Source organism: Microtus oregoni, unplaced genomic scaffold (assembly GCF_018167655.1).
Source record: "Microtus oregoni isolate MIOR12 unplaced genomic scaffold, Mior012 000017F_ref0000208, whole genome shotgun sequence".
In the NCBI taxonomy this organism is placed as follows: domain Eukaryota; kingdom Metazoa; phylum Chordata; class Mammalia; order Rodentia; family Cricetidae; genus Microtus; species Microtus oregoni.
The window spans coordinates 31,504,626-31,526,867 of NW_024543076.1; the positions used below are offsets into that span (position 1 = coordinate 31,504,626).

General features: G+C 41.4%; 1 protein-coding gene across 7 annotated transcripts in view; it reads right to left on the bottom strand.

Annotated features, from left to right (window-relative positions):
- The window catches only part of Eya1 (EYA transcriptional coactivator and phosphatase 1), a 144,502-nt gene that overhangs the window by 118,124 nt on the left and 4,136 nt on the right, over positions 1–22,242 (bottom strand). For 6 of the 7 annotated variants that reach the window (XM_041667493.1, XM_041667492.1, XM_041667491.1 and 3 more), the window contains exons 2-3: positions 20,884–20,933; positions 19,223–19,350 (exon numbers count right to left, since the gene is read on the bottom strand). In XM_041667493.1, coding sequence (XP_041523427.1) covers positions 19,223–19,346 — 124 coding nt within the window. In that variant the 5' untranslated portion in view covers positions 19,347–19,350; positions 20,884–20,933. The remainder of the gene's footprint in view (positions 1–19,222; positions 19,351–20,883; positions 20,934–22,242) is intronic. The other variant, XM_041667490.1, reaches the window with a different exon arrangement.

A 22,242-nucleotide genomic window follows, 5' to 3' on the forward strand; every position in this document is an offset into this window, starting at 1 on the left:
TACCTTGTTGTCTCTCTCAGTAAAAACTGAAACCAAAGAGACCAAGAAGCATCCAAAATGGGATATAATTTGAGGAGTTCCTTTATTCCCAGGCCCGTGACCAAAGCTTGATGAAATGGTAGTAAGTAAGTAGCACTTTGCGGAAGTCAGAACTGGGAGAAGGCGGAGATGCGTGGTGCTGCTAGCTGTGGTTTGATTAGAAAGCAGGACTCTGCCTGCTCTGCCCATGGAGTTTCCTGACCACTGAGCTAACTGGATGATCTCAAGTAGAAATTCCCTGCCCTGATGTCAAGAAAAGAAGAAGAAAGAACCCTTCCCTGCCTAGGCTGTTGGTCCAAGTTGCTTCCAAGGCTGCCAAATCTAAGATTAATGATTCCATAGCTTGAATTATACAGTTACTCTGAGAAAGTTTACCTACAACAAAACCCTCTCTATCTCCGTTCCCCTGAAATCTACATCTCTGCATGATCAAGCTCAATCAAGTGCAACTCTCACTCCTAACCATGAACTTCAATTGTTCTCGAAATCCATTAAAACTAGGCAAAAAAGGAAGGAAGGGAAGATGATACTCTCTTTTAGATCCCAAGATCATTGTCTTTTGCCATTGTTCAAACACAGCCATCTATACAGTAAGAACTAAAGAGTCCCACTGAATCCAGTTTCTAAAAAGGCTCTCTGTTAAAGGGGAGATGATGTCCACAAAGTAACTACCAGGATGTGCATGATTAAATCAGTCCTGTAATAAAATACTTTGATCTTCAGCAGTCTAATGATTATTGTGATGTAAGATATTCACTGGGGGTTTGGGGAGATGGCTCACTGGATAAGGGGCTCGCTGTGTAGGTGTGACTACCTGAGTTCATATCTCCAGGACTCATATAAACTGGGCATTGTGGCATCCACCTGTAACCTCTGTGCTGGAAAAGAGGGAAGTTGAGGAGATCCCAAGGGATCTCTAGCTAGGCAGTCTAGCCTAAACAGGGAGCTTCTGGCCTAGTGAGAGACCCTGCCTCAAAAAGTAAGATGGAGAATAATAGAGGAAGACAACTCATGCCTACACACACACACACACACACACACACGAAGGAAAACTTCCTCACCCCCCAAAAATATTAAAATATTTCTGGCTTTGTTATGCCCAACTCTACACTGACAGAGGAGTAAAAAACAAAAGCAGTATGAGCTCAGCAGAATCTGACCCACTCCGTGCTACCTGGATGATTGCACATAGCAATAGGCTCCAAGTGACATAACAAAACATCTCTCCCAGGCTTTGAATTTTGATGTACCACATGCTGATTTTTTTTTCTAAAAGATACTGTGACACTTAAGAACAGCTCTCCTATCTAAGGTTTCTGACTGGAGGACAAAAACCTATAATAACGTTTCCTAACTAAAAGATACTCCCCCGTAGCATTCTGCTTTTTACATGACCTCAATTTACTACAAAGTAGTTTTTTTTTTCTTTTTTTCCTTTTACTGACAATCCTGCATCTCTTCTTCCCTCCTGCTTCAGGTTTTGGCCTGCCCTCTGACCCTGGGCAACTGTCTTTCATAGATGTCCTTTCAGATATTCAGAAATTCCTTCATGTGACCCTGCACTCCGGACCTCAGCTGTCCTGGGCCACTGCTACCCTTCGGATGCTCCACAGACTTCTGTCTACCAATGCCTTCGGGTGCCAGGGTTGAGGTCAGAATATCTAATCACCTGGTGCTGGATTTTCTATAGTTTAATTCCTTGGCCCTAATCATTTTTTTACATGATGCTTTTTAAATCATCTGCATTACAGAGATGTAACAGAGATTCACAGGATGTTATGCGAAAGATCTGGTAAAAGAAGGAGTGCAACAGCATCCATCACCATCACCGTCACCGACAGCATCAGCAGCAGTGTTCAGAGGTAAGAGTCACAGCTGATTACTAATGGTGCTTCAATCCCGCTTTACTGCCAAGAGCGTAAACCTCGAATAAGGCGCTCAGTTTTGGCTACCTCAGCTTTTGTATCTGTTACTGGCTATTATATACTCAGACAAGAACAAACAAATATAGAGATTATGACCATTTCAGCCGTGCACGGTCCAAGCTGTCATATTTACTGACCCTCGTCTTACAGTATCTCTGGAAGCATGAGAATGTTCCCCCACCACCACCACTGGTTGAGTTTCATGCTGGGAAAATACTCTGCCACTGAACTACATCCCTGGCTTCAAAAGTATTTCTTAAGGTACAAATAACAGTGTTAAAAATCTATCAGAAGCCCCACATTAAAGTCAACTTTATCCTTCCAAAAGAAAGGAGAGGATCTATAGGGAAAATCAAGAAAATCAACAATGGAGGCCTTACCTAAGGGAAGCCAAATTCAAATCAAACAAGGCATCTTGGGAATAAGTTTAGAAGGTGGGACTAAACCATGATTACATTAAGACAACTAGTACCTTGGCTATTCCATTATGAGTGTGTGCTTTTTTCCTGAAGGAACAGGTCAACAGGAGAGAAATTGTGCACGAGGCAGCCAGTGACCAGAAATTTCAAACTACAAGTGGAAATCTAGCATTCTTTACAGTAAGCTGATCCATGAAGACAAGAGAGCCTCTTTCTATACTGTAAGTGAAGAGCTGCCTATCAGACCACTGTAGCCTGGGGAGACCAGCTTTGAGGAGCAGCCAACTACCCCCCCCCCCACGCTGCTATTCCAGCTGTGACGAGCAGCCAACTAGCCCCCCCCCCCCCCCGCGCTGCCATTTCAGCTTTGAGGATCAGCCAACTAGCCCCCCCCCCCCCCCCCCCCGCCACGCTGCTATTCCAGCTGTGATGAGCAGCCAACTAGCCCCCTGCGCTGCCATTCCACGTTCATCAACTTCTGGATGAACTTGAAATGTTATGGCCATGAAAACACATCTCCAAACTTACAGGGCAATCAGAGAAGCGCTCAATCCATTTGATGAGTGATATTCTCCCATGTATTAATAAAACCGCAAAAACAAATTCAGTCCTAAATGGTAGCTCTGTTTGCTGGACTGAGAGCCAGTCTGCACTGTGATGGATCTGCCCGGAAAGGTACATGGTCACGGAACGGCAGCAGGCTGGGTGGGCAGCAGTCAGTCTCCCCGACTCCCTGGCCAGTATCTAAGCTCATCTCACAGCCCTTTGGTTGGCACAAGCTCAGACACACAGGGACTGTTTCTTCCCATGATTTCTTTCTCTCAGTTTTATTCATTCAAGTTTGTCTATGATGCGACCCCCCCCCCAAGTCATGGCCTAAAGCTGCATAACTTCCCAGAAACATCACGTTTTTCTTGTTTACTCCCTTCTGCCAGGCTCACTCTTAATGCCCATTAGATCGTTTGTCCTTCCAAACCCCTGTCTGTTCTCCCACTCCAACTTCATCAGCCTCGTGTGGCCAGTATGGAACCCAGTGCCTGCCAGGTTTGGTCTCCCGCCTGTGTACTGTGAGGTCTCATGTTTCCAAGTGTCTCTGTCCATCTCTAATCACAGGATGGGGACCTGCTCATTGCCCGCTCTTCAGCAGCTGCTCCGCACAGTGAGCATGACAGGGCGGGGAATTCATTCCACTTCAGCAGAACCTCCTCTCTTTTTCATTCCCTCGAGTCATCGCACCATGGGACAGTCTGTTTTATGTTTCTTGTCAAGTGTCTGAAACACCTTCACTGAATCTTGACCACTTTCCCCAGTTCCCAAATCATACCACATTCCCTACCCATATGCCCTCACCTAATATTTTATAGAGAAGATTGAAGGAACATTGAATTTTTCCCTTCCTGCAGCATGTCCACAGATGAATTCCAGCTAAGGTTCCCTTCCTCTGTCGGGCTCACTTTTGCCTCGGTTCTCACATCTCTTCCAGGCTTCTATTGTAATGATAGCCTTCTGTTTGGTATGGCCTGATCTTCCCTTCTCACAAAGCTGCTTCTCTTGGGGACACAGACAGAAGCCCCTGAACATTTTGTTTGTGGGGCTGAGGACTGAGCACAGGAGCCTGAGCTACCACATGGGTCCACACGGTCCCTATCCCCTCTCCTAACTGTGTAAATGTTCATGAACTGACTCTCAGTGATGGTTCTTCTCAACCTGTTTTCTTTAACCTTCAAGTTTCTTGGGCATTCGCTTTCATACTCTCACCACAGACTCCCTCTCTTATTCACTCTATTTTTCTGTTGTATCTGCTCTTCCCCTAAATGGCCTTTTCCAATTTCCTAGCTCAAACTTCTCTTAGTTTTAATTTTCTTTATTTCTTCTATATAAACCCTTTTCCTTGACAGTTTTTTAAATCATTGATTACCCGACTGTAACAGCAGCTCCTTCTTCTCTGCTGTATTATCTTTCCTTTTCCCCCAGATCATTTGCCTTTGTCTATCTTGTGGTTCCATAATTCCACCTCCTTCCCCCCTGTCTGCAATTTCCTTCACAATAATTTTCCTTACCATGATTTTTAAATATGATTTTTATATAGACAGCCCCTCAATCTCCATTCATATATATACAAAATGTAGCCACAGAAAACAATCACCCAATTAAAGTCACACTCAACCTAACCAAACATATCACCACCACTTCCCTATGAAGGGCTCAAGTTTTACCAAAAAAAGTTTAAGTCACAGAGACTGGGTGTTTCCCTTCTGCCTTCTCATCTCTTAGATCCTATTACCTCAGAGGCTGGTGTACAGACATGGTCCCCCAAGTGATATGCATGGAGGTTGTGAAATATGTAATTTTGTTATTTTTATCTTTTCATGTCCCAGCCAGGAGATGAATGATTTTCTGTGTTAATGTTCTAACCATGATGAAATGACCTTCCTATGACCAGAATCTAAAAAGCCATGACATAACCCACTGGTATACTGATAGAGAAAAGTCATGATGTAGCCCATGGGTACACTGGTGGAGAAAGCCATGACACAGCCCACAGGTACACCGGCTGAGCTCTTCCCTAGCATGCATGACTTGGCATCTACTTCCAATAATGACGCTGGGGCACTACTGAGTCTACCTGTTCCTAGACTCAGAAAACACAGCCAGCATACCTTTGTTCTTTCTAATCTAGTTACCGCCAATCTTTGTCACAGGGACAGAAAACTGACAAATATCACGTATATTAACGTTTCCCTCTGCCATCTTTTACATTTACCTTCTAAATTTCACAGTCACTCTCCTTCCAAATTACTTTCTTTTTTTTTTTTTTTTTTTTTTTCGAGACAGGGTTTCTCTGTGATTTGGAGCCTGTCCTGGAACTTGCTCTGTAGACCAGGCTGGTCTCGAACTCACAGAGCCAAATTACTTTCTACCTGTTATAAAACTAGGGAGATTGGACCATCAGCTCCACTCTTTCAGCTGTAGGTAATTTTGTCTTTTGGTCACCTAGATTTGTATAATACTTCTGTCACCTAGGTCTTCAGCAGATGCTCAATAGGCACGAATTAAGTTTCTATTCCATAATCATCATGCATTAGACTTTTATAAAACATATGACCTCATTTCATTGTCCTGACTCTGTGAGACACTGTAATCTATGTGCTCTGAAAGAGGTACCATATGCCCCTATATTCAGACACTTAAATAGAGTAGCCAGTGCTTCTTCCCAGCTCCAGCTTTGCCAGTCTTTTACTCAGTCACATTAAGTATTATATAAGTTATTTAAACTGACTCATATACCTCAAGTTTTATTTAAAAATCCTACTGTGTCATCCTTAATCTACTACTCAAGCATAACTGTTTCCCCTTGAACTTGAAAACCTGTGTCTGTGCCTTCTTTAGAATGTGTATATGTATATCCAATACATATAGAGAATATATTCTACATGCAATATATAGAATCTCAAAAATAGAATATATGACATATAAAATATATTGTTTATGATATATAAATATATATCTTTAGAATATATAATATTTATAATAGATATATTTATTTATCTCCATGTGTATCCTCTTCTATCCCACTTCATATTTCATAGTCTTAAATATTTTATTGTTGATAACTATTTTCACAGCAGGAGAAGCTTTTTGCTTGTTTTCTTGCTTGTTTTTCTGAGACAGGTTTCTCTGTAGCTATGAATCCTGTCCTGAAACTAGCTCTTGTAGACCAGGCTGGCCTCGAACTCAGAGATACGCCTGCTTCTGCCTCCTGAGGGCTAGAATTAAAGGTGTGCGCCACCACTGACCAGCTAGGAGAAGCATTTTTAAGTTGTTTTATCTTTACACAACATTGGTCAGTACTTGGCTCACAGAACCCAGCAGTTGTAGAATAAACAGATGAAGGTAAGAATGCATGTTACCTGAAGACAGGTTTCAATGAACTTAAACCATTAGGTACACTGCTCAGGTAATTATCAATACCACTAAAATCTCAGACAGCTTTTAGCCCTCCCAAATTATCACTCCAGGAACTCAGACACAGCTTTTTTCACCAAAGTAGTCCATGGATGGGACGCAAATAAAACGCTGAGTCATTTTGAATTTATTTGTCAAATGAATATTGTTTCATTATCATCAAATGATATCTTTGGGTTTCTGTTTGGATAGAAAGTGCCCTTCTTGACTTAGTAAGGAGACAGGCAAATAAATTATTGTAGCATTGGAAGTAATTATGTCGTAGAGATCAAAAATGGACAAGCACAACCGTGTACTGGTTCTGATTCAATGACAGCAGCACTTATCCATTTCAGGAGTCTTTTTCCTAAACCACAGGGTGAAGTGAAAATACATGTTTTTTTTTTTTAAATAAAACTATACCAAATTGTTCCAAAAGAAACAACTTGACCCAAAATGAAAAATGGTGAAAAATGAACAAAATTGATACTTGGTAGATGAAAAGTGGAAAATATTCCTAAATGTATACATTTTTATATGCCTGACTTTAAAAACACATCTTTGAGTTACATTAGCCGGCCATGTTATTTTTCTTTATCCAAAACTTTATATACCTACAAAGTCAATGCATTCTTTATGATTAATTCTCACTTAGAAAAACAGGGCATTTCTTTGGATTGGGACTACAACTTGATATCCTTAAATAAAGTCATCTTCTCTGTCTCCCATTAGGGGAGAAATATATTAACTATAAGTAGCCTGCATGACCTTATAAAAAGCAAACCACAATTACCAAACTTGAACATAGGAGTCCACATGGCATATAATGTGTACCATTGGCTCATGGATTGAGTTTTGGATTCCAGCAGATGGACTTCTGGGGAAAGACAATATTCTGAGGACTCAGACCAATCAACACATTAGTCGGTCCCTTGGTAGGCTTATAATACTGCAGCATTATTGGTGTGGTGGGAGGTAGGAAGTAGGGTCTAGATGGATGAAGAAGGAGGGCAGGGGTCTGCTCTGGAAAGATGTTTCTTGTCACTTGGTCCTTCCCTGACCATGGTGGCCTCCTGACCACCATGACCTAAATAACTTTGCTGTGGCATGTTATTCCACAATGATGCTTTCTTTCACCTCGGGTTCAGGTACATGGAGCCAGATGACCACAAAAATGAAACCTTTGAAATTATAAGTCAAAATACAATCTCCCTCCCTTTCAGCTACTTGTGTCAGGCATTTAGTAATGAAAATAATGATTAATGATAATAATAATCATAATGAAAATCTAATCAACACACCTGGTCAAGAAGAACGGTAGGAAATTTCAAAACCTATTATTCACGGGAAAGTGAGCACATTAGAGTGTTATTATGCAGAGGGAGGCTAGTGGCCCTCTTTTAATAAGAAATAGTAAATGCAGACTCCCTTGTAAAGTTATGTACAACTCTAATTGGCTGTTTTTGTAGCTGTCATTCCTGTCCTGGCTCAGGTTCCCAACACATCCATTTTGAACAGACTGACACTATACTGGGAGCTCACTCCCTCTCAGTCCAAGCACTCCCGGGACATGGTGCCAGACTAAGACCTGAAACCCTTTCACAGTGCCGGTCCCCTTCTCCAAATATTCCGTAGCTTCTACTACCAGCCCAGGAAGTTCAAATTCCTCAGCCTGATGCTCAGGGTCCTCCACAGTTTGGCTCCAGGAGACTCCCCTGACCTTATCTCACCAATTCCTTCTTAGGCTCACCCAGTCTGCTCATGGTCCCCCGAACTATCCTACCTTTGTTCCTCGGTCTCTCTCATTTAGCATGCATTCCAGCTCCTCTCCACCTATGCAGACTACCGGGTTCCTGACTCAGCTCAGATTCCACCTCCTCCTTGAAGCCCGGCCAGAGTCTAGCAGGCTGAAGAGCCCTTTCTTCGGAACTCTGAGGGCACTTTTGTTTGCACCGGTGGCTTCTAACCTTCTTAAGAATGAAGCCCTTTTTTTTTCTGACACCAAAATATTTCAGAATTCAGTGATAGTTTCTTGCTAATCTGTGGATGGAGAAGGAAGGGCCTTGGTGACCAAACCTACTGTGACATCAATGACAAAAGCTTTGCATTGGAACAAATGCTGTGGAAATTCACATACAAAAACATTGTGCATGTAACTCACAAATGTTCTTGCCAAATATACAAACAAATAAATAAATAAATAAAATGCTCATTTTCTATTCCAGATAAATGACATGTGTGACCGATTCCTTCCAAACATTCCATCATTCATGTCCTGGCAACCCTGTTTGTTTACACCTCTTTCTTCTTTTCAGTACAGTTATCCCTAGTGAAGGGGACCGGTTTTAAACCTGCCTTCCAATGATTTCTGACAGATACCAGCATTTAGGAACCACAGTGGGAGCTAAATATTTTTAGCTTCCTCTAAGGGAAATGTGGCACAATGGTAAAAAAGAAAAAAAATCTAAGAATTTAGTAATATGGCAGTCTCCGTTTCTGACATAAACAATGTGTTATGTAGCTTTTAGAATGGAGGAGTGATAGCTTATTGCGCAGTTTTTATGTGTTCAGCACCCCTTGTGCGGCCAGTATGTACTGAACATTTTACAAGCAAGCCGCAGCTCCTTTACTCCCCAAGGCAAGTTCAAAGGGCCTATGTTTTACTTGTTTCCTTTCAAAGACACGAAACTTGCAGCCTAAAGATGCTAAGTAACAGCCAAGATCACAAAGCTAGTTTCTCACCGTGGCAATTAATTTCCCTTATAAACCCGCTGAAGTGCCGAAGGTTCCCCCAGTAGAGGCTGCTCATCTTGGATCATTCCTCTGTATAGACTGTGATAATCGGAGAGGGGCACTAGACAGGCTGGTCTGCGGAGACCAAGATCACAAAGCTAGTTTCTCACCATGGCAATTAATTTCCCTTATAAACCCGCTGAAGTGCCGAATGTTCCCCCAGTAGAGGCTGCTCATCTTGGATCATTCCTCTGTATAGACTGTGATAATCGGAGAGGGGCACTAGACAGGCTGGTCTGCGGAGACCAGGGCACCAAGGAGAAGCGTATCAGTATGTACTGCAAATTAGCAGATGGTAAAATCAAGCAGCGTTTGAAGATTGGAAGCAGATGAGCTGGCACAGACTCAGAACCTCAATCATATCAATATGGAAAAATGTTTTATTTGCTCAAAATGCAATCAACCCACCAAATGATTAGTACCCCTTTCCTGTCTTCTGCTGGGCCCCTGGAGCACCCAGACATGCATCTCTCCCATACTCAGTCTCAACTGAGTGCTACTGAGCTCACCAAGCACTCTGAGTACCTCCAAAAGCTGTTCAGTGATGTCAAGGGCCCAGCACAGGAGCAAATATGCCTACCGCCTATGGAGACACTGCTCTACCAGCTCCAAGGGACATGCCTCCTTAAATGACAACATTCAGTGTTATTTCATAGGAGCTGCCCTGTCTTCAGCATGTAGCAGATGCCAGTAATTGTTCTCAGTACTTTGGATAGACTAACTGTCCTATCACCAAGAATAAGCGGCTAATCCCCATAGCACAATGAAGGCTTGAAGGCAACAAGAATAGCCAAGGTACAGAAGCACTGCCTAAGAGGCAGACTGGCTTCAATCTACTGACCCACCCCAGAGGCACCGTCATCATCTCCACTGCACAGGTCCGAATCAAAGGCCAGGAGGTACTGCACTAGTTTGCGGCAGACTGAGCCCAGCTTCCAGTGGAGGCAGCCTGGCCCCAAGACTCCTCCAGCCTGCTCTGCTGCCTCTTGAAAATCTACCTTTGATCCATGGAACACAAACAGCAGAACTGAGACTCCGAGCCCCCATTGAGTCTGACTGTAAAAGATATACTCTCGTATCATAGAACACCAGTTTTCTGCATTTTCGGTCTTACTCTTGTCCCATTTATCTCTCAAGGCAAATATGAGATTGGTGCTGAGATTATATTACATAAACAAGTAGCATGGCTTCAGACACTTACCATCACCACTTCTGCCCCAGAGTCCTCTCTCACTGCCCACACTACTTAGGTGTTTGACTTGAAACACAGACCCAACCACAACACTCTTCTAGTTACTGCCCGAGTTACCCAGAGCCTATGTCACCCTCTCAACCTGTCCCTTCAGTGTCATTTCTCTCTACTCTGTGTTCCGTACTCAGCACACACAGACACACAGACACACACAGCTGCACACAAGAGACAGAGGCACACAGATCACTCTACACCAACTGAACTGTGGCTATATTAGGTCTCCTTTAGTTGTTCTCTGCCTTAAAATTTTTGAAAAAATAAAATTTTAAAAAAAGTTTTTAAAAAAAGATGAAAAATTCACAACTCATTAGTTTTCTGTTTAAAGTTCACATACAGAACATGTAAATCACAAGCATATAAATGATTTGGACAGGTGTCTTATTATATATTCTATGTGAGTAGTTTTAAATACAAATGGAACATACAAATAATGTATAATATAAAATTTTACACGTGTTCTATACCTTGGAATCTGGAAAATATTGCACACTGGCCACAGATTGAACTCACTTTCCTAAATGCAAACACAAGCTCATAACTTTAATATTTTCTACTTAATGTGACTGCAGTGGTTGTTTGTTTGTTTGTTTGTTTCAGTTTCTAACATGACTGGACATCTTAAGAAGGAGGTAGGACAAACAAGATTAATAAAAATGTAATTTCTTTCCAAAACAATTAGCCTCCATTATTTTTGTCATATTTTAAGGATGCTAAGCCTATGCTCACCAGCAGCCTTATCGTAGCATCACTTAATACTAGGGGGAGCTGCTTCATCACTGCTAAAATTCAAAGTCCAGTAGTTCTATTGTGAAATAGTAAGTTCTTTTAGGTCATGTGCAGGTCAGCTAGGGTAGCTCAAATCAAAAGCTACCAGAGACGCTCACTGTGCTGTTCACGGAATGAAGAGCATATAACCACGCTGTGAATTGGTCCGTGAAGAGCACTTTCCAAAGAACTGAAAAGTGAAGCTTTAAATAATTTCTTGAATAGTTAATGCGTTATAAGTAATATGAATGGGTGCCCTGCTCCTGTAATTAATATGAATGAATGCCCTGCTCCTGTAATGCCTCATTTACAAGATTTACTTAGTAACAAGGGCATTCGTTCAACAAATACCTGTTGCCAAAGCTGCCAGATGCCAAGGACAGTGAACAAGTCTGTCCTGCCTTCAAGGAACTCAGGGGCTCCACTGGGCCAAGGAAAAATGCAGATATGATAACCTTTTCATCTGGGCCATAATCTTCAATAAGGTGATATAAAAAAATTCTTGAAGCAGGTAAAGAATTTCAGCAAGAATGAGGTTTTCCATCCAGCAACTGGAGCTGAGCTATGGCAAAGCCCACAAGCTGGGGAACAAGAATGCAGTGTCTGAGGCGACCATGGCATGTTTCCGCATCTCCTGACTAACACAGCCTGTGTGCTGTGGGAATGTCACATAACTGCTTTCAATCCAGGTGTATAAGCCTCATCTTCAGAATTATCTGGAGAATGAGATGGCTGAATATTTAGCGGGTATCATAATGGTCTCATGGTGTTAAGAGCTCAGCCAATTCAGTTCATAATTTTTCCTTTAAAAATCTCCCTTATTATTGATCGGCACAATGGTAGGATTGGGAAACAGTTCAAATTTTATTTAATTTTACAGGAAAAAATGTTTCCAATGTCTATTGTGGAGAGTAATTCCTTACCCTTCTGTGGAATGCTGGCTACTAAACTTACCATTTGTGTGTGTGTGTGTGTGTGTGTGTGAGAGAGAGAGAGAGAGAGAGAGAGAGAGACAGAGAGACAGAGAGAGACAGAGAGGGAACATACAATAAAACTACAAAGAACATCTGCAAATACAGCCAGTTGTCACAAACATAATCACACTAAAATTTCACTTACAAACATTTGAGGTCCTGAAAAGAGCATAGAAATCCTTGGTTAGCTTTTCCTAGCTTGGGGTCTCTTTTCATAAAGGTGGAATCTTCCAGTTACCAAGCAGAATTAGAAGAGAGGTAACCGTTATCCCTTTACAAACTAAAAACAGCAAAATGGAAAATTTTTTGTATAGGTTGTTCTCTTTCATATTAAATTTGTGTATTCAACTAGAGGAAAATTAATAATGTAGACTGTTTCTACAATATTCATACATGTACACATACTTCATACATGCTGTTCATCAAAGCATCCTTGGACAATATAAGAAATCAGGAATTACTTAAAACAGGCGTGGATTTGCTTAAAAGTTCACCTGCATTCCTTGAAGGCACCAGAAGGCAAGATGTTTGGGGGCAGGTGCACTTTTGCTCATACAGGAAAACCAGGGTAGAGGTGTCGCAGTGTTCTGAGTCTCTATTAGCAACTGAAGAACTGAGTGCAATCTGAAACTACTTACTAACTACCTGGGAGCCTGGATTCCCAGCAACAAGCATTCGAATCCCTGCCTTACTAGAACAGAGCTGGTTTATTAACAGGTGATGGGTGAAAACAGACTGTGCCCCAGTGGTCCACACATGCCACCCATTTAGTCCTCTGAACTAAGCCATTTCTTCTCTCTTCCAACCACATATAACTTCTAACTGCTCCTGTGGCCTCCTTAACAAATATGTCCACATCTGATTCTCAAAGCCAAAAGACATGGGACTATCCACTTCACTATTCACTGAAAAATACCTCCTGGAGTAGAAGATATTTACTCCAAGCAGTAGCAAAGTGGTTGTTGAATTTCACAAATGAACATATAATCACGGCCATTGTAATGAGAAGCAGGGATGACTTCCCATTGCCTTTTCATCTCAAAGAGGCTTAAAGGGAGCAGAGGCCAGCTGATAGAATTGTAATTACATTGAAAGCTTTGAAACCTAGTTAGAGATCATTCTTCCAAAGGTAAGCAACTGAAGCAACATGCTAGGCATGTGCGGACCGAGAAGAAATCTCCCATGATCACACACAAGGTCGCAGACACAACTATTCTGAGCAGTCATCCTTATCATGACGTTCATTTTCTGTCAAAAGTCTCCACCCTCAACTGGTGTGCAGTCTGTTGTTGACATGATCCACGCTGAAGGCACTAGTGTGGCTAAGGGCTCCGATACTTCAGATGAAAGTGTTGAGAAAGACATTAGCAAATGAGAAAGAGCATATGTTCTCTTCAGAGAAAAGCACAGTGCTTCAAAACCTGGGCATTGGATTCTGCCAGCAGTTCTTCAAGTACGAGTCCAGATTCCAGTGGTACTCATTACAAGTTATGTGCCCTGCAACTTGGCGCTTAACTTTTTACAGCTTTCTTTGTAAAACAGGAATCATACCATAGAAGTGACTATTGTTTACATATGGCCTAGCAGTTAATATTAATAGATACAGTAAGGTCTTGCTTAGAACGTTCCAAATATGCCACGAGGTTTGCATTTCATGCTCATGGCGAGCCTAATGTGAGATCTGCTCTTTCCCTCATTTGCCTGATGAGGAAACTGAGTCACAGGCTAGCTCATCTGTCCCATTTCCTGCAGCTGGCACACTCTGCAGCTGGGCTTCAAACCCACACTCTTAACCATCCTCCTGGCCAGCTCCAGGAATTTTCTGAAGATTTAATAAAAAGAATGTGGTGAACAGTCAGTGCAATGGCCAACAAAATATTCTTAAGGAGCTATTTTTATTATTAACAGACATGTGAGAATTATTTCCATGTATATAACATATAGCAAGTATTAAATTCTAACTCATTATTTTATTCCTTTATAGCTCTTGCTTTAGAGTCATTTTTAAGAAGCCAATGTTGTAACTGTTTTTACGAATGCCTTTCCTCATAGTGTCCCTTAATCTCTCAGAAACTGAATTAAGTGTAGAATGCAAACAAGGGCGAAATTAGATTAACATGTTTCTATTGACATCAGAATATTCAAGCACAGATACACAAATATTGCCTGGGAAGCGCCAATTCAAATCCTAACTGTACACACTCACTTGGTTTAGAAGACTTTAAACGAGATATTCTCATCAACCAGAACTATATTTTACTGAAACAAAATATAGAAGAAAACTAATTCCAATAATTTGCTAGTGTTCTAAGCTTTGTAGAAATGACAAAACTCCTTCAGCATAGATTCTGGTAATATAAGTGTGGGCAATTGAATTAATCTACTACCCTAAAATATGCAAATCACAACTGAATAAATTTTAAATGCAGGCAATTTAGCCACCTAATTCAAGATCACAATCTTGGAAATCTGATACACAAATTGGAAATTACTATTTGAAATACTGTAGGAATTCCTAAGATGAATGGTAGTGAGAATTCCAGCTTCATTTGCTTTTACATCACTGAAAAACACATCTGTCTGTTTCAGGGGAAGTTCCCAATGCTGGCATCTGAATGGACAGTACAACAGAGAAAACTGAGAATCTCAGGTCTGAGCTCCACTTTGAGCCTTTTTTCCCCTTCCCCAGCCCCATACAACCAAAAATAAACACTCAAATTGGCAGTATAGAACTCATCAATCTCAAGCCTTTGTGAATTTAAGACAATCAGAAAAAACAAAGGGGGGGGGGAATCCCTGCTTTGCAAACAATTAGGTGTGTAAATAAAAATTAGGTGTGTAAATAAAAATCCAATGACTCCGGGTCCAGAAGAAAAGCAGATTGTAATGACTTCTCACACCAGAAGCTCAACACAAGGCTTTCACAGCATAAGCCTGCACACACACACACCCACACATATCCACACCCACACCAGGAAGCCTCCCTTTCCTTCACACTGGACACTTTGATATTCAGCTAACCTTACCCAAAAGCCTATTTCTTCAACATTACACACTAACATAACAACAGACAAGCCACGTATACTCAGGCACAGCCGACAGCAAACTGCATGGAAGTTTTGCTGGTCATTTAATTAATTTCAGTTGAGCTGGGACTACTTTCATTTAGGATGCTGCATTGAAATATCTATCATGGTGTGTGTATGTGTGTGTGTGTGTGTGTGTGTGTGTGTGTGTTTGTGTGTGCGTGTGTGCATACAGAGAACTGAGTATTTGCTATCCAGTGAAGGGAGGTGGTATTTTAATGTCTCCGATAGAAATTTCTATTCCACTGTACCACAGAAGACCGTTCAAGGACTAGGGGAGAATGTTCAGGATCACACATGCTTTTACCCATTCATTACTGTCTCCTGGGTGAACCTGTTCAGCACTAGCTGATATATTCATTGACTCCGCTGGAAACCTGTCTTTCCCAACAATGCTTTCCCACTGCCAGTCAAGTGCTCACTGGCCGCTAATTAGATGTCTTTACCTACTTGTGTCCTACGTTTCAAAGGCTTAGAAGCTGGATAACAGCAGCAGTGACTGGCAAGAAGAGCCAGAGATGCTGGCGTTAAAGAAATACAAAGAGCTAAACGTTTTCAAGTGTGCAGCATTCAACTGTTATAACTCAAGAACAAATGTTTGGACAATTAAAACGCGCAGCTCTGAGGTTGGAGCTTGGCTGGTTTCTGTCTGCATCCCTAAGGTGAACCATGGAGACAGCCCCTGAGTAGAGAATCCATGAACATGGAAACCTAGAAGCCGGCAGCAGACTTCAGAAGAAAGTTAATATCCTCTGCTTCTCCATCATATTCTGTCCTTGTTTGTTCTTAAGATGGAGCTATGGGTTTTGTATATATATGCGATTTTCTGTTTTCTTAGCCTTGTGATATAGACAAGTGGTGGCAGGAAGTTTAATAATTGGCTCTGAGTGAGAGAATACAACCCAATTCAGCCAAAAACTGAATTCCATAAATTCAGCCAAAGATTAACTTTACACTATATGGAAGTTTGGCTGGTCATTTAACCAACTTAAATTGAGCTGAGATTATTTTCAATCGGTTGCTGGGATGATCACAGTGTGTATGTGTGCTTTGTGTGTGTGTACAGAGAACTGAAGTATTTGCTATGGAGTGAAGGGAGATGATATTTTAGTGATTAGTTTTAATGAATTTCTTTCTTTTCTTCCTGATCCACTAATTCATTGATAAACACTTCACGTTTCAAACTAAATCATACCTCAAAGAAAAAAATAGGAAAATTTATAATGACTTATATTGCAGGGAAGCTTGCCAGAGTTAATAAGTTTACTAATTGTAAGCACACTCACTGTGGTAAGAGAAATGAAACAAGGAAATGACGGGGTAGGAGAGGAACATGATAACTTGATTCACAAACAAATCTAGAACTTTTTTGATATGTCTGGATGTAAAATCACACAACATGAATCATGAGGAAAATTCAGGTCTGTAATTTGAAGCTTTATGCTTAAAAATGCTCGAAGTTTTCCAGTGAACTGACAAAAATATTCCATTAGTGCTCTGAATAACTTATGTGAGACCCTCCAGCTTTGCTTCTGATCCAACTGCATCCTAACCATCAAAATTTGTGTGTGTGTGTGTGTGTGTGTGTGTGTGTGTGTGTTTATCATTGAGACATGGTCTCTTGTAGTCCAAGCTGGCCTTGAACTCACTTCCAGGGCTGAAATTTGGTATCTCCAACTTCCTACTGCTGGGGTTGTACTGCATCACCAGAGTCTGCATAAGTAACTTTTTTTTAAGGGTAAGAAATTACTTCTAAGAGTCAGGGGTAGTAATGCATGCCTTTAATTCCAGCACTCAGGAGGCAAGGAAGCAGAATGATCTGGGAGTTCAAGGCCAGCCTGGTCTGCATAGTGACTTCCAGAATAGCTAGAGTTAGATAATGAAACCCTGTTTCAGAAAACCAAAGAAGAAAACAGAAAAGAAGGAAGGAGGAAAGTAAGGAAAAAGGGAGGGAGGGAAGGAGAGAAGGAGGAAGAGAGGGAAGAAGAAAGAAAAATTGCTTTCTAAGTGTCTATGTAATTGTAAAAAATTATCTAGACTATTTCAAGCTAATTTTAATTGTATAAAATATTACAAAATGCAATATGTTTCCGACTATAGAAGCAATAGCAAGGTATGAAATATAAATATTTAGAAACATGTTGGTGCTCCCCATTTTCTAAAACCAAACCACATCTCATTCACATAAAACCATCCAAGGGAACATCTCACACATATTGACACTATGTTTAAAAAGAAGGTGGCTCTTATCGTAGAAGGTGGCTTGCAGTAACATGTCGAAAAGATGAAAAGGTCTTGCTCCTATTTCCCTGCATCATACACAAAATGCTATTATTTTATAATTCTTGCTCCTCATATATATTGGTACATTTTATGAATTAAAATAGTTTAGCAGGTTTAGCCTTCTGTGCTTAAGTGGCTATCTCTTAGAGCTTACCAGTGGTAGGTTTGTATGTAGAGCCTTTCACTGGCTGCCCAGCACCCTGACGATGGACTGGGCCCAGCTGAGGAGGACCCAGTGGTGAGCTGTAGGACTGTCTCCAGACCTTGTCTGTGCTAACCGGCTTCCGCCCGCAGGCAGATTCAAGCAGGAGCCGAAGCAGGACTAACCACTCGCTCTTACTACTCGGGCTCTATACACTCTACTTAGATGTGAAAATTGCTTTTGTGCAGATTTCAGTTTGATTAATGATTAACGTGACTAGAAGTTTCCAACGGAAAACTGGGTTATCCAGAGATTAGCCATGTTGCTGAATCAGTCCAATGTTTCTCCTCTTGACAGCAGCCACTCTCCACAAACACTGTACAAGAGTATGTTTACTTGGGAAGAAAGCTACAGAACAGCTGGACAGAAAAATCATGACTACTGGTAGAAAAATCAAGACACCTTCTATCTGAAATAACTGATTTGTGGGGCTTTATCTGTGATGAAGTTTATACGTTTTAAAAGGCTTTCCCAGAGACATACTCAAATACCACACTAATATGATAATAATTACATTCAACTTATTTATGCTTCTACTTTTTTAAATCTGAGATAAAAGATCATTATTATTGGGAATTGAAAGATAAGGATTTGTCTATGAATGGTATTCTAGCATGGATAATCCATTGAACTTCTAATAAAATTTATTTCATGAATCCATCAATACCCTATGGTTTAGTAACAAATAAATAAACAACAATATTAGTGAAAGCTTTTTCCATAGACTGCAGTTGAAATAAATGCAATGCAACATGCAATATATCCTTCCCTGCATCTGAGTTATAAAAATATGCATAGCACCTATGTAGCTGTGCATAACAGACAGTAATATATACACATAACTGTCTATGTTTAGATTGAAATATACATGGATTAAAGTAGATGTTCCTATTTATATGCAATTCACATACGCATCCATCTGTACTAATTCTGTTAAAATAGCTGTGACGCTCTGTTTAAAGTGTACTGCGCAGTCTTCACGAGAGCGACTAAATGCTAGGCATCCTTGGCAGAGAGACTTGCATACTTTACAGGTATTAAGTTTTAGGTTCTTCTTGTTTATACTGCAGTGGCCAAAGCCACAGGAATACTAGGCACAAAAGCCGCTTTCCTGATCCAAAGTCATCCAGTTTGATACTGACATTTTTCAAGATCAGGTTGTATTCGCTAACAAAATGGGAAATAAAATAAAATAATTGCAAATTTTCAGTAGTCATACATAAACAAGATGCAAAATAATACAGGGATGGGGACATGCAGGTCAACACAAAGCAGGATATTCCAAGGGAAAAGCATTTTGTGTCTACACAGGTATACACTTGAATACATATGTGTATATATGCCTTAAAATAAACCCAGTCTATGGAAGGTGACAATCCAGAGATATGCAGCTCACAAATCATGAGGAGCACGGATTACGTCAAATCACTTGGAAACAGAAGGAGCAGCTGGATGAGTCTGAGGGCAGAGATCACAAGCAGTCAAGAGGCACACACTGGGGAAGCAACGAGGGCAGAGCAGCAAGAGAGTGACACTCACCTTCCGTGCCATTGGGAGTCATGGAAGTGCTATTTATATGAGAACTATCGAGTTTGGGACCACTGGGGGATTCGCTACTACCACTCAGTCGGTTATGCGGGCTGGTTAGATCCTGCATTTCCATAGACCTAAAGACAAGAAACCTTCCGTGTGACAGATGTACCAAATTCATAACATCACCATTTAATGTGCTAACGACTTGACACCTTCTTTGAAAGACAGGCCCACAAAAGTACCATTGTATCTCTTTTCTTAGACTGGAGACCGTTCACCTTGCCTCTGACTTTAGTCCTTTCCTCACATGGAATACGAAAAGGCATTGCTCGTCCTATAGGAGCCAAAGCTCCACGTGCAGCTTTTAAAACCTTTCCCCTTCTTGTATAATTGAAGTCATAAGCTAATGTCTGACAATGGCATCTATTTTAATATTCAGAAGAAAATATGCAGCCATTTTTATATTAAAACAATCCCCCAGAGCATGATTTTCCTAAAAAAAAAAGGCAAATACATAAACACACGTAATAGAAATAAACACTGTTTAGTGCAATCTGCTTCATCTAATAAATTAGCACTGGATACTCCCTTTTAACTTAACACCCAATTGTGATTTAATGGGGTCCAAACCAAACAAAGCACTTGAAACGTGCAGCCCAGTGACAGGGAATGAGACTGTCCTGGTGCATATGTTTACTCTGGCTTACTCCTTAACTGTTCCTCTGTTTCCCTTGAAACAAGTGCAGCATTAAAACATTAGGATGTTGGCCCACTTGTTTGCTTTGTGGATTACATACACCGTAGCCAATTGAGAAAGGATAAGGCCGGCACACAGAGGGTCTGTGGGACCATTAGCCCTTAGAGAACCTCAGCTGTCACTTAGGGGAAAAAATTCTAAGCAATGCTGTAACTTTGCATTTTCGCCACAGAAAAGGGCGTCGGTGCTTCCCAGAGGGCCTCAAGTTCAGCAGTCACTTCTGCTGCAGAACGCACAATAACCACGACTCAGCGTGACAATCTCAAAACGAGACGCTCCTTACATATACCACTTCTGTTCCTGAACAGAGGAACTATTTAAAGTTGCCAGTTAGATGCTTAGCTAGAGCCTCGTCTTCTGACAGCATGAATTTTAAAGCCCGACGTGCATTCACTATATTTGAATAATTATATATTTTTTCTAAAAAATAATAATCTGGTGGGGTGGTCAATTTTACAGACATTGTGCTGATATATGCTTCTCACCTTAGCTGGGGTCATTTTAATTTCTAGGCTACGCTGAAATTTACTGTTTGATATCAGTTGGAGAAGAGCGCCACATGAGGTGTTTTACCACACATATTACTTCCTTAAGTATCTGAATTCAAACTAGAAATGATTTCAAATTCAGTTATTCCTAATTATCATTCTACCTACACTTCTCGTAACCACAGTCAGCAAATGCCTCAAACCAAGACTCTCAAGCCTTTCCCAGATACCTAGTTACTTTTATACAAGTACACTCATGTACACGTGTGTACACACACACACACACACACACACACACACTAAGTCATTTCCAACCCAGGCTGCTGCTATTAATAGAAATAATTAAGAAATGCTAGACAAAAATAGATCCGGGTCACAGAAAAGTAAGCTGCAAAAATGTTGAATATGAACGAAATCCTTACCTGCACCTTGAGGAAAGAGCAACATCGGAACTGGTGGGAGATGTGTGCACCTGCGGCCAGGGGTAGAAAAGCAGAAGTTTAACTGTGCTCCAGTCACAGCTCTTAATCACACAGAGCACATGGCTGAGCCCCACAATGCCCACTTTTAACCAAACGAGAAAAAGGAGGCCAGGCCAGCCGGCAAAGGCATAGTGTCTTTAAGTGGAGGGCTCAACTGTTGTTTCTTCCTGCAGGTCTGTCCTCCTCCTCCCCTTGTCAGGAGGGGAAGGCAGTCAAATGACGGGCTAGTGATTCATCACTGGCCTATGACAGCTGCAAACGGGATTACCCCTCCCCCAATCAACATGCAAAGCAGTCTCGCCCCAGAGCTTGGAAAAGGTGCTTGGGAAGGGGAAAAAATATAGCTATTGACAAACGAGTGTGTTTAACAGCAGCAGTAGTCGAGGCAATAATGCCTTAGCATCTTCAGCTCTTTCCTCTTCTGTTCTACTCAGCTGAACTAGAGCACCCCGCACACCCCCTCAGCCTCCTGACCATTTCCTTGCCTTATCGGGGATGGTTTTCTCTGGGGTTACTATCTGTCATTTAAGATGCCATGAAACAGCTCCGGGCAATGCTGAGCTCCAGAAGCGAGGCAAAGGCAGGTTTTCATACCCAAAGCCCAGCACCGAGCACTGTACTTGTTTAACTGTGCCAAATGAAAACCCACTGAGTATTTATACAGCTACTCTGGTCACATGAAAGAAAGTGTGTGTGTGTGTGTGTGTGGTGTGTGTGTGTGTGGGGGGGGCACACGCACCATCCTTTAGGCTGAACTAGAATGCACATTTGAGTGCTCTAATTCACCAGCCCAGCCAGCCTGCATGTTCAGTTTGTTTCCAGATAAATTTGAATTGGGGACTTCACTGCACAGCTTCCCTAATTCCAAGTTGTACTAGTCATTGCCCTTCAGAGGCAGTTAGAGGGGCCAGCAGGTAATGAGGTTCAGGTGAGCCCGGCTGCTGCCATCTTGCAAGCTCCCACCAACGCTGGGGCAGGCAGGCAGGAACTTTCTGCCTAACTTTTAAAAATGGCACAGAATTCCAAATCTTTGATGTGAAGTTTCATTCAACCTGAACTGACATCAATTAGGGCTGCGGAACAAAGATGAGAGCTGAAGCGTCTCGGATGACATTAAAGTTATCCACCTAAACATCTTCTGTTGAGTCCTGCTAGTTTTTAATTATGATTTATGAAATTAAGAAACACGACCTTTCTAGCGAGAATAAAGCATCATTACGGTCGAAACGTCTTGTGATAATGTTACATGGAACTTCTAGGTATGCTTTTTTTAAAAAAATGTTTTTTTCACATGCAGGA